Source organism: Tupaia chinensis, unplaced genomic scaffold (genome assembly GCF_000334495.1).
Source record: "Tupaia chinensis unplaced genomic scaffold, TupChi_1.0 Scaffold000644_1, whole genome shotgun sequence".
NCBI lineage: Eukaryota > Metazoa > Chordata > Mammalia > Scandentia > Tupaiidae > Tupaia > Tupaia belangeri.
The window spans coordinates 6,642,512-6,654,063 of record NW_006160165.1 but is presented as its reverse complement, the minus strand read 5'-3'; the positions used below and the strand labels follow the sequence as shown (position 1 = coordinate 6,654,063).

Genomic DNA, 11,552 nt, shown 5'->3' with positions numbered 1-11,552 from the left:
GAGCTCGCTCCCTCCCTCATCCTGGCTCGGAGGTTTAACTGTCGCAATCCTGGTGCCAGCTGAGCCCAAGCTGGTCGCAGCGCCGGTTGCCGGTGTCGCCTGTCGAGACCCCCCCTGTAGGGGCCCCACAATCAGCCCAGGTCCCAGCTCAGGTCCCCTGAGCTCTGGGGATGAGGGACCTGAGCCGAGGCTGTCCCCTGAGCCCCGGGGATGAGGGACTTGAGCCGAGGCTGTCCCCTGAGCCCCGGGGATGAGGGACCTGAGCTGGCAGGGACAGATGCCTGAGGGTACACTGGCCCAGGGGACAGGCCACGCAGCGCAGGGCCGGCAGGTGACCTGGACGCCCAGGGTGCTGGGAACGCAGAAGTGCACCAGAGCGTTCATGCACGAGGCTGTTAGGGCACCGACAGGCTGGGCTGGTCGCCCACGCCCTCCCACGTGGACCCCTGGCTCCTCAGACACCCAGGTCAGCATGCACGCCGGGTCCGGCCTGGACAGCAGGCCTCTGCCTCGCGGGGCTGGGGCTCTGAGGGACCCCGCCCCGTGCAGCCCTCCAAGGCTCCGGCTCCTGCCCCAGCCTCCCCAGGCCCCCATGTGCACGGGCATGGGCATCGCAGTCAGAACCTGCCCAGTGACGACACCAGCTCTCAGAAGCCCAGCTCCGGCCACCTTGGGCCCAGGAGAGGCGCCTCCTCCAGAGACAGGCGAGGTGCTGAGGACGGCCAGCTGCTGATGGCCCAAGTTTCAGCCCTGGCTCCGCAGGTCACTGCCCGGGAGCTGCTTTGAGCTGCGTGAAATTGAGTTTCCTCCCAGGACTGCCCCTGCCCCAGCACACGGCGCCCTCTGTGAGGTCAGTGCGCCAGCACCCTCGCGCCTCTCAGGCTCCGATGCCACACTTGGCATGCGCCAGAGTAAAACTGAACCCCAGCCTGGACAGGCCCATGTGCACCTCAAACATGCTGCGGTGTGGGCCTGACAGAGGCCTCTGTACCCCCACCTTCTCTCCAGAGCAGCTGTGACCTCCCGGCCCCACCTGACACGTGTCGTCTCCGCAGTGCGTCCCCCGGGCCCCCTCGAAGGGGTGGGCTGTGCCGTCTGCACTGTGTCGTCCATGTCCACCCTCCACTGCCCTCCCCTCAGTGCCTGGGCCTGCAGTGGCCCTTTAGCGACGTCTGTATCTAAGGAGCTCCCAGGGCACCCCCGACTGAGCAGATGTCCGGCCTGGCTGTGGTGTCCCCTCCTGGCCCTGAACAGCAATGCACCCTCCATCTCAGCACCTGGGTGGCTTCCTGCGTCTCCCATATGCTGCTCTCTGCCCTCAGAGCACCGCGGCTCAGATGAGCTCGCCAGGGCCACCAAGTCCCACCGGCCCTGCTCTGGAGGTGGCATCTGCAGCATGCCCAGGCTGACACAGTTCCCACAGGCTGGACTGAGCCTCACTCTGCTGCTGTCACTGGGGCGCCTGGCTGGCTTCTGGCCCTTTCAGTTGGCAGCCGTGGTCTGCGAGCACACCTCTTTGGCATTCGCCATCAGGGACGAGGGAGCCTCCGGCACCTCCTCTGAGCACAGCCACTGTGGTGGTGCAGCTCCGAGCACGGTGAGCACAGCAGCGTGGCTCTAACCACGGCGAGCACCGCAGATGGCTCTGAGCACACTGAGCACAGTGGGGGCAGCTCCACACAGTGAGCACAGCTCTGAGCACACAGTGAGCACAGTGGGGGCAGCTCCACACAGTGAGCACAGCTCTGAGCACACTGAGCACAGTGGGGGCAGGGATTTGGGCCCTGGGGGGCAAGGACTGCAGGGGCCCCAGCATCCCCGCTGCTCAGCCCTCGGTCCAGCCCCGCCTCCCGTCACATGGAAGCTTTGCTGCTGGAGAAACCGGTGTCTGCTGGGCATGGACCCCGTCACTGACTAGGAGCAGGTACTTTCACGGAAGGCCTGCCCCGCCCGTCCTGGGAAGGGCAGTCCCCGCCTACCACAGCTCTGGGAGCCGCCCCTGGGCGATCCCCGGGGAGCTGGCACAGGAGCGAGCTGGGAGCTGGGCTGAACACCGGGTCTCTGGGGCGACCTAGCCCCGCCCCCTGTGGAAGCTCACGGCCTTCAGGCTCACTGCCAGGCGCGGGGGTGCAGGCCCAGCCGAGGCCCGGATCTCAGACAGGCTGGCGGCTCTCACCTGGCCAGAGCGCAGTGGTGGTGACAGTATCTGCTGAGCTGGCGGCAAGAGGCAGTGAACGTGGGCAGTCCCAGAGCCCGGGGTGCCCACCCTCCTCTCTGCCAGGTCCCTTCTGTGCCTCTGGGGCCCTCGGGGGCCCCGGGTGGGCCTGGGCTGTGCCCCCGCGACTGCTGACTGGGTCTCGGGCTATGTGCAGGTCCCTGGGCGAGCTTTGCCCTGTGCCCACACCCACCATGTGCCTAGCTGCTGAAAGACAGCTGGTCCCTGGCTCTCCCAGGTGACAAGAACCCTGATGGCCAGGGGCTACCACGGGGCTGTCAGAGCAGACACACACCTGCCTTCACTCAGATCGGGACATCGCTGCGGACTCCAGGCCCAGAGCCCAGCTCAGGACGCCCGCCAGCTGCACCCTGCAGGCCCTGCAGGAGAGCCTCGCCCCTCTGAGGCGGAGCCTCGGGAGCCCACTCCATGTCTCACGGGCCCTGTGGCGGGTCACATCAAGCGCAATCACTACCGTGGGACTCAGCGAGCGGATGACTGGTCTGTCACCTACTTCAACACGGGAGTAGGGCCCTGGGCGTCGGCCCACATCCCCTTGTCCGGGACACAGCTTGGGTCTGGGGAACGTGCATTTCCCAGCAGGACCCACCTGAGGCTCCTGGCGGGGTCCTGAGGTTGGTGCTGGGCAGGCAAGCCCTGCCCTGGCTTCGTCTCCTCCTGGCCTCTGGGGTTGCCCATGGTTCAGATCTTGGAAGTCACAGGACACCTGGCATAGTGAGGCTACAAGGTGAGGCCGGCCCTGAGGAAGGGCCCTGCTGCCACAGCTGCCCAGACACCCGGGAGAGCAGAGGGTCGGCCCAGACGCCTGGGAGGGCAGAGGGTGGGCCCAGACGCCTGGCAGACTGCAGGAGGGTTGGCCCAGCTGGTGCCAGTGCGGGTCCAAGTCTGGGAGTTTCGTGGGGGTGGTGGGAGAGCTGCAGTGCAGCTGGGCGGGATCGGCTGAGTGGTGTGGGAGTGGGTGTTGTGGGTGGCCAGCACTGCGCTGTCAGTACTCAGGGAGCTTGACCTCCAGACCTGGGCTTGCCAGGAGCAGGGGCTGGAGCCTGGGCCTGGGCCCCAGGGGCATCTGAGAAAGCAGGTCCTTAGGAGGCCAGGGAGCGAAGACATGGCTCTGGCCCGGACACTTCCCCGAGTGGCCCACATCAGAGGCGCTCCGTAGGAGACAGAACCTTGCTGAGGGTGCGGCCCCTACCCTCCACTGCTCACCCGCAGGTAGGGCAGGCCTGGCACGGGCCTCGGGGTTACGGGGCGCCTGGAACGTCCTGCCCCCTGTCAGCCTCTGCCTCCCTCCTCACTGCAGTCCTTGGAAGACCAGGGGCTTCCTGGGGCCCAGAGGCGAGCTGGCAGGGCGTGGGGCTCAGGCTCAGGCTGGGCACTTCAGGGCGCAGAGGCTGTGGGAGGGGGTTCTGGGCCTGGCAGTCCGACAGCTGAGCTGAGTCCGAGATGCTCCCAGTGGCCTCCCGGGCTCATTGCCAGGGCCGCTGTGGCTCACGTTGGAGCCTAGGCCAAGGCCTCCCTCTGCTCCCCGCCACCCACTGGCCAGTCTTGCCGATGCACCATGGGCAGGCCTTGGAGCTGCAGGGCCAGCAGCCCCAGCCAGCCTGCTCCCAGCCCTGCCCTGTAGTCCACACAGGCTCCTGTGTACAGGTGACCACGAGATGCCACCAAGGCGCCCTGGCCTGGCTGGAGCCCACTCTGCCCACCAGGATGGTGCCCAGGCCGGTTCTGGGATTCTGCATGAGGTTGGCTGTGCTGAGGACTGGCTCAGGGTGCTGGAACTGAGACCCCAGACCTGAGAAAGTGCCCACTGGGTTGGAACCCCTCTGGCAGGTCGCTGCATCCCACCCTCGTGAGCTGGTCTGGGAAGGGGATGCTGTGTCCATGTGCAGGGCTGTCCCCAGGGTAAGCAGGTGACATGTGGAACCTGGGCCGGGCAGGGGCGAGGCTCAGTTGCACCACACCCCGGAGTGGAGGATGTGGGACGAGCAGGGGTCTGAGTGCCAAGAGGCCAGACGGTATCACAGGAGAGCCGGAACAGGACGGGCGACAGGGCGTGGGCTGGAGGGAGGTGTCCTGGGACCCGCCCTGAGCAAGCAAGAGACCCCACGAGGAGCCTGCCTCTGAGGGGCTTCGCAGGGAGGAAGTGGGGCCAGGCCAGACAGGCTCATGGCAAGATGGGGCAGCCCTGGAAGCAGGGGGTCCGAGCCGTGAGCACACACCTGGGCTCGGTGCTCCCTGGACAGAGGCCCAGCTCGGCCTCAGGAGGGGTCCTAAGCCGAGACCGCCCACTCCTACGGCATCTTGGACCTGCTGAGGGGCACCCCGGGTAGAGGCTCATGGAACCCCCAGAGGTCAGGGCCAGTGTCCTCTCCCCCGCGCCCCTGTAGTCGTAGGCCCGAGCTGCTTCCCCTCTGAGGATTTTGAGTCCCATGTCCGCAGGAGCAGGACGCCGCACAGGCTCCTGCAGACACCCCCGCCTCCATGTGACCTCGGAACTGACAACGGCTGTGAGGGGCCGGAGAGCTGTGCGCTGCCTGCCAGGCGGCCGGGCCCCAAGCATGGCCAGTGCCGTCCAGGGTCACCGCGCTTCCTCGGAGTCCTCAGACTAGCTGGGGCCAGGAAGCGGCCCCTGGTGTCCTTGTGCACATGCGTCCATGTGGCAGGAGGGAGCCTCCGCCTCACTGCCCTGTCACCTCTGAAGGCAGAAACGCAGCCGGTGGGGCAGCGTGGAGAGGTGGGGCTCGGGCGATGCACCCCTGCCCCATTGGGCTCCATGCAGACCCTGCTCCTGGCCGGCCCTCGAGCCACCTCACACCTCACACTCTCCACTCTCGAGACCCTAGTGCTCAGCTCAGCCACCCTTCCCAGGCCAGGGGATGGCGGGGCAGGCCACATCCAGACCAGAAAGGTAGGAAGCCCAGCACCCCAGTCGTCCACTGACCTGGAGTGGGACGTGTGAAAGATGAACGGCCAACCCTTCCCAGTTTCCCCCTGGAAAGGAAAAGCCGAAGGCCAGGGCAGGAGGCGGGGCTTGTGCGGGTGACCTGCTGTGCCTGGTGGGGCTCAGGGGTCTGCAGCCGTGCAGGACCCCCAGCCCTCCGGACCCTGTGAGCGCCAGGCCCTAAGACCCGGCAGCGGCCCCATGGCGGGTCCGGCTCCTGCCCTTGGCCTCCCTGCCTTAGCTTTGGCTTCGCAGTTGCTTTTGGTTGGTTTGTTATTTTAAGTTTTTAAAGATTTTTTTTGCCATAGGGTGCATGTGCTTGCCAGAGAGAGAGATTACCCCCGGGATGTGGCCAGGCCGTACCCCTTCTCTTCCAGTCTCATCTGGGATTTGGGGCACACATGCCCGGTGTGATTTTCAAGCTGCCAGGTCTGGGATTTGAACCATATCAGGCCATGTGGGAATCCAGTGCCCTAATGTCTACACCTTATGTTTTTAACCAAACAGGCTCACAGTAACCACTGGCCCGAGGGAAGCAGGAGGGATGTGAGGGAAGCAGACAGAGCACGTGGACGCTCTGTGGCGGGCAGGAGAGGTGACACCACTGCGGCAGCAACTGCCCAGACACCCTGCTGGCAGAGAGGAGCTGGGAGGGCGGGAGAAGCCCTGCCACCCAGGCATGGCAGGCCAGTCTGGGCTCTGGGCCTCCCCACATGAGGCAGATGACAGTGTCATGGAAGGGCCTGGCAGGGAGAGACAGCCTCAGGACCCCAGCCCAGGCCAGATTGTGGCCCTGAGACCCTGCAGCAGGAGCCCCTATGTGCCTGTGACCTGCAGTGGCCACCACCTGGGTGGAGGCTGACCTCTCACCCTAACACCCAGAAGGCGTTGGGCAGAGTGGAGCCCAGCAAGACCACCTGGCGTCGAGGCCCCATGGCCAGCCGGCACAGGGCTGCATGGCCTCTGTGGCTCTCAGCGCACGGGGCCCTAGGACCATGTGGGGAGAAGCCCCTGAGGCCTGCAGCTCCCGGGCAATGGTGTCCAGCGACAGCCTTCTCTAGCCCCGTGCCCCAGGGGGCTGCCCATTCCGAGGGGCGCAGCCCAGGGCAGCTCCCATCAGCACCGGCAGCTGGAGAGGCACCTCGCATGGCCGCCCCGCCCACCCTGAGTGACCGCGGGGACGGAGTGCTCACCCTCGGCCGCGGACAGCAGCCAGGAGCACCACTCGGAGTAGACGTAGTAGCTTTTCATTTCCGCCACGGAGACCCAGACAGGCTTTCTGTCGGCCATGGTTGAGGCGGGAGCAGCAGGCTTGCTCCGTGGCCGACGGGCCTCCCTCCTGGGACCCACCCCCTCCCCACACTGACCTTCGCTCCCTGAGGTCCGTGGGCAGGACCAGCTGGCCCTTTGCTTCCCTCCCGCTGGCGGGCCCAGCCCTGATGGGCAGAGCCCTCCCGGCTCCGCCCTGCACACACACCTGGCCACAGGCGGCTGCGGGAAGGGGTGAGTCTACGGCACCGTGGTTCAGCCCCGGACCTCGGAGCAGGACGTCCCTGTGCTGCTATGCAGGTGACAGGAGGAACCAACAAGCCTCCTTGTCCACGCTGCACGGGCGGTCAGACAACACGCGGGCCACCGCCTGCCCACCCCGCCTGCCACCCAGGCTCTGCCCAGGCACAGCGCGAGGACAAACAGGAGCGAGGGAGGCATCTTCACTGAGGTGACAGCGCACCGAGAGACCCAGGTGCTGGTGCAGAGGCTGACCACACAGACCCCGCAGAGACCTGCCCAACGCCCGGACCCTGCGGAGACCTCGCAGAGCGCCTGCAGAGACACCCCTCCCCCACAGAGAATGCCTAAGCGGTGTGGCGCAGGACGGGACGGGCTGTCCCCTGGCCTCTGGAGCACTCAGGTCGGGGAGGACAGGCAGGAGTCCGGCCCAGCTGCCTGGGATTTAAATACTGCTGGAATGATCACCATGCTCCTTCAGACCACGAAGCCCTGCCCCCGAGCTGGGCTCCAGCCTGTTAGGTGTCTGAGCGGTGAGCAGACGTGCATGGCAGAGGTCCCTCCCAGCTGACCTGGAGTCCCAGCGCCGGCTCCGGGCCACATTCGAGAGAAGCTGGACCCCACATGGGGACCACGGCTCAGATCCCACTCGTCAGCCTGAGACATGCTGGCATATGAAGGTTTGACAAGCCGGGCTGGACGAGGGGGCGCACGTGCCCGGGCCCTCTGGGGGGTACCCCCTCTCTCTGTCTCTGTCTCTCTGCACACACACTCCTTCAGGGACAAGGAAAGCACAGGCAGGCGAGTGCTGCCTTCTGCCTTTGTAACATCTGAAGAGTGGAGACCAGGTGTGCGAAGGTGACAGCCTGAATGCCCCAGAGGAGGACAGAACGGAGGGGTGCCCTTCCCAGTCCGGCGCCCACCATGGGCACGTCCGTGCCTGCCAGCGGGACGGCTGGTGCAGGCAGCGGGAGACGGAGGCGACGTCTCTGTCTTGTCCCTCGAGGAGCCGCGAACACGGCCTGCTCTCCAGGAGGCGGCCCTGAGCGGCACACCTGACCCTGCTCCTCTGCCTGGACGCCCCTCCCCGGGCTGCTTTCCTCACGGCGCGACCCTGACAACAGCTGCAGAGCCCGGTGTGTGTGCACAGGCTAGATGAGGTGCGAGAGGACGCCATGCAGGAGCTGCCACACCAGGTGTGCCCTGGCCACGGAGTCACGCAGCTTAAGTGTCTACACCCATGCTGTCCTGGTCACCAGCGGGGCGCACCGACAGGAAAGACAGCTCACGCCAGGCCTCCCCAGCCAATTTCAGCCTCTCTCGTCTCCTGCCCCAGGGCTCCAGGCCCAGTGCCCCGGACGGCAGGCCCAACCTGCAGCCCAGCGGGTCGTGGCTGTCAGCCCTGGATCCCGGGCTCCGCCTGGCTGCTGTGGGGTGGGAGGGACAGCCCGAGAGCTGGACGGGATGCTCGGAGCCGTGGGGTCAGGATGCTGCGTCTTCATGCCACCAGCCGCCAGGCAGAAGCGACCGGCCTGGCCATCTAAGAGCCTCTGGTGAGCGTGGGGCGGCAGGTCTCGGTGCGGCTCACGCGCCCTGGAGCACGACCACCCCGAGCAGCGTGCCCGGGAATCGGCCGGCAATGCCGCCCACTCAGGCCCAGCACGCCCAGTGCCATGGTATCGTCCCGCTGTCACCTGGCTCCAGAGTCACAGTGACCGTGGCCACATGCCGGACGCCGCCCCCACCTCCTGACAGACTGGCCATTCCTTGGACCCCTGACAGCCCCGCTCCTCAGCCACTGGCCTCTGCCCCGGGACACTGTGGGACCCTCGCCTTTGCTCTTCCCGCATGCTCGTCCATGTGGCTCTGACCGTGCACAGCCCAGCCTGCACCGCATGGCCGGCCCCAGACACGCACCCTCGCCTCCGAGCCCTGCGACAGCAGACCCTGGCCCAAACGCCTGAGCTGCTGCCAGCTCGCCCTACACCTTGGTGTCTGCTGCCACCTGGAGGCCAGCCCAAGCACGTCCTGCCCCCTCCACACAGGGCAGGCCTCATGGCACTCAGGGAGCCACAGCTCCGTGGCCGCGCCCTCCCCCACATTCTGCCTGGGCTGCTTGGACACCCCCATTCTCCAACACTGAGCTCTCACCTATACTAAGGCACCCGGCCCCGGCCTCGGGCGGTACTGCACCAGGTGGGCTAAGCTGGCAGTCCAAGGACGCAACACAAGGGTGCCCAAGCCTGGACCTCTAGGCCGCGATGCAGAGTCAGCCTTGGGGAGGGGCTGGCATGGTCCTCCAGCCCACCATGACCCCGCCTGTTGTAGCTGGCCATTACAGGAGCCACTGCGGGCCAGAGGGCACAGGGCACGTTTCCCGACCTTCAAGCTTCAGGTCCGCGATGCCTCGCTGTTGAACTCCGTAGCCAGGTAGGACGGGGTGAGGGTCATCACGGGGGACAGCACCCTCACGAGGTGGCCAGGGCCCACAGAGCTCAGGACAGTCACTGCCTCCTGTGGTAGGGCCACTCTCAGCTTCTGGGAGTGGCCAAACCCACCCTCTGCACATGGGTCCCTCCCTTGAGGGAGGCCCCAGAGTCCCCGTTTTGCAGCAGGGAGACCCCGGGTCTCCATCCCATGCCCTCCCTGCACTCGGGTCCAGGACCTCCAGGCTTAAGCCTTGGCTGGGAGGAGGCAGGAGGAGGTGCTGGTCACCCTGCTGCAGCCCGTCCCCCCTCGCCTGTGCCGGGGAAGAGGCAGTATGCTTGAGAGCCTGAAGCCTCGGCCCGAGCAGTCGGCAAGAATGCGGCCCATGCACTGACCCACGGCAGTGTGACTGCGTCCACCTTGTGTGGCCACACGGCCTCGGCCAGCCCCAGGGGCAGTCCTCCAGGTCACGGCCTCATGCAGCCTCCTCCCTTCCCTAGATGCTTGGCCAGACTGGCCACTGCCTGGCCCTCCCCTAGAGGCAGAAATGCCCGCACTGCAGGAGCCACATCTAGAGAGGGTGTCCCCAGACCAGACGCCATGCTCAAGCTCAGGGTGACAGTGGCCCCAGCCCCAACAGAAGTCCTGGTGCCCCGGGAGGGCAGGCAGGGGCGGACGTCAGCTGGAGGCGCTTCGTCCCTGGCCACACGTCCTTGCTCATCAGTCCCCATCCCGACCTACTGCCCGGCGAGCTGCACCCCCACCCCCGCACACAGGCAGAGCAGGCCGGGAGCACAGCAGGCCTGGGACGAGCCCAGCACGACAGACCGCCCGTCTGAAGACTCCCGTCTGCAGCCAAGCCTCCCAGAGCCACGCGGTTTCTGCTGGGCAGATGTCGAGAGAAACACAGGGAGGCACCTGCCCACCGAGGCGACGCCTGGCACCCGTCCCCACACCACGGCGCCATACCGCCCTACCCTCCTCACCCGGCTTCGGGCGCCCCGCGGTCCCTCGACGCTTCCTGGGCAGAGACCACAGCCGGCGTGGGATGCCCCGGGATGTGCCCTTCTCGGCCATCATGTCTCTTGGCACGAGTTACTGCCGGGCAGAGGTAATGCTGCCCCTCCAGGGTCGGCTCACACGGGCAGAGGCACCAATGCCGCGGCCACACGACCCCCGCCTTCCCTTGCTGGGAAGGTCAGAAGCTGGGCAGGCGCCAGCCACGTGTGGCAGGCCCGGCGTTGAGCTGCCCAAGGAGCAGGTGCTCCCGGCCGTTGGCGACCTGGCCGGCCAAGCCTGAAAGGCGCAGGACAGTGCTGAGCGGCCTCCTGCGAGTCCCGGCCCTGAGTCCTCACAGGCACAGAGGCCACCGGCAGTCCTCCCCAGGTCTGGACCCCCGGACTCCCTTCAGGCTGCACCGAAGAAAACGCAGCGGCCGGGGAGAGTGGGCCGACTGGGGCGCCGCCCTGCCCACTGACTCGCGGTCCTGGGCGTCTCCTTCCTCAGGCGGGCGGCTCGAGCACTGGCTCCCCACACTAAGCTGCTCTGCGAGGCTCAGGCCAAACACCTTCCGGGCTCAGGAAGTCTCAAGTTCAAACAACAGCTACGGACCCGAGGAAGGGAGGGGGCGGCTGCAGGCTCGCCTGAAGTAACGGAGTTCCGCTCTCACCGCTCGGGCAGGAGCTGGAGAGAGGAAGCGAGGTCGCCGTGCTCGCCAGGACAACAGGCGGAGGGGCTGGGCCCCTGGGCTGCCTGTGAGCCTCGCCTGAGTCCCCGAGGACCCAGGGAAGGAGATGCCGTGCCTGGGGCGCCCGGCCACGATGAGTCGCGCCTGGCTCTGGGGTTTGTTCAGTGCCCCCCGCCCCTACCCTGTGCTGGGCACCCTTGGGCTTCCGGACCCCGAGCAGTTGGCTCAGGGAGGCTGGCTTCAGGCCCACTTCGTCTGTGACAGCCGAGGCCAGGGTCGAGGAGCGACTGTCCCACGACTACCAATCTACGCCCCAGGCACAGGGGGGACGGGGCCGGCTGGAGCTCAGGGCCCCGTGGATGTGCTCACCCCGGCACCACAGTGGCATGACAGGCCGAGGCGACCAGAGCAAACACCATCCTCGGCTCACAGCAGCGTGTGCATGCTCCAAGGGCCCTGTGTCCCCGCGCCGTCCGCCGAGAGGCAGCCCCAGCCCTATTGAGAATGTGTGCCTAGCTCACTCCTGCCCGTAGGGTGGTGCCTTCCAGGGTGCGCAGGCTGACAGCTGACATGGGAGCAGACGGGTCATCGTGGGAGTGGTGAGCAGCCTGCACAGGGGCAGATCACTCCCACGGTGCGCCCGCGGTGCCGGAGCCTGGCAGCTGCTTTACCTGTGCTGTTCGGTGGTTGGTCTGGGTTGACTTACTGGGTGCAGACCTGTACCCTGGAGGCCACGATATGGAGGCCAGCCT

The 11,552-nt window shown here is 66.8% G+C and overlaps 1 protein-coding gene across 1 annotated transcript in view; it reads right to left on the bottom strand.

Moving 5' to 3' along the window:
- MCF2L (MCF.2 cell line derived transforming sequence like) overlaps window positions 1-10,546 on the bottom strand; it is a 76,871-nt gene extending 66,325 nt beyond the window's left edge. The window contains exon 1 of the mRNA XM_027776210.1: window positions 10,100-10,546. Coding sequence (XP_027632011.1) covers window positions 10,100-10,193 — 94 coding nt within the window. The 5' untranslated portion in view covers window positions 10,194-10,546. The remainder of the gene's footprint in view (window positions 1-10,099) is intronic.
- Window positions 10,547-11,552: the final 1,006 nt, after the last annotated feature.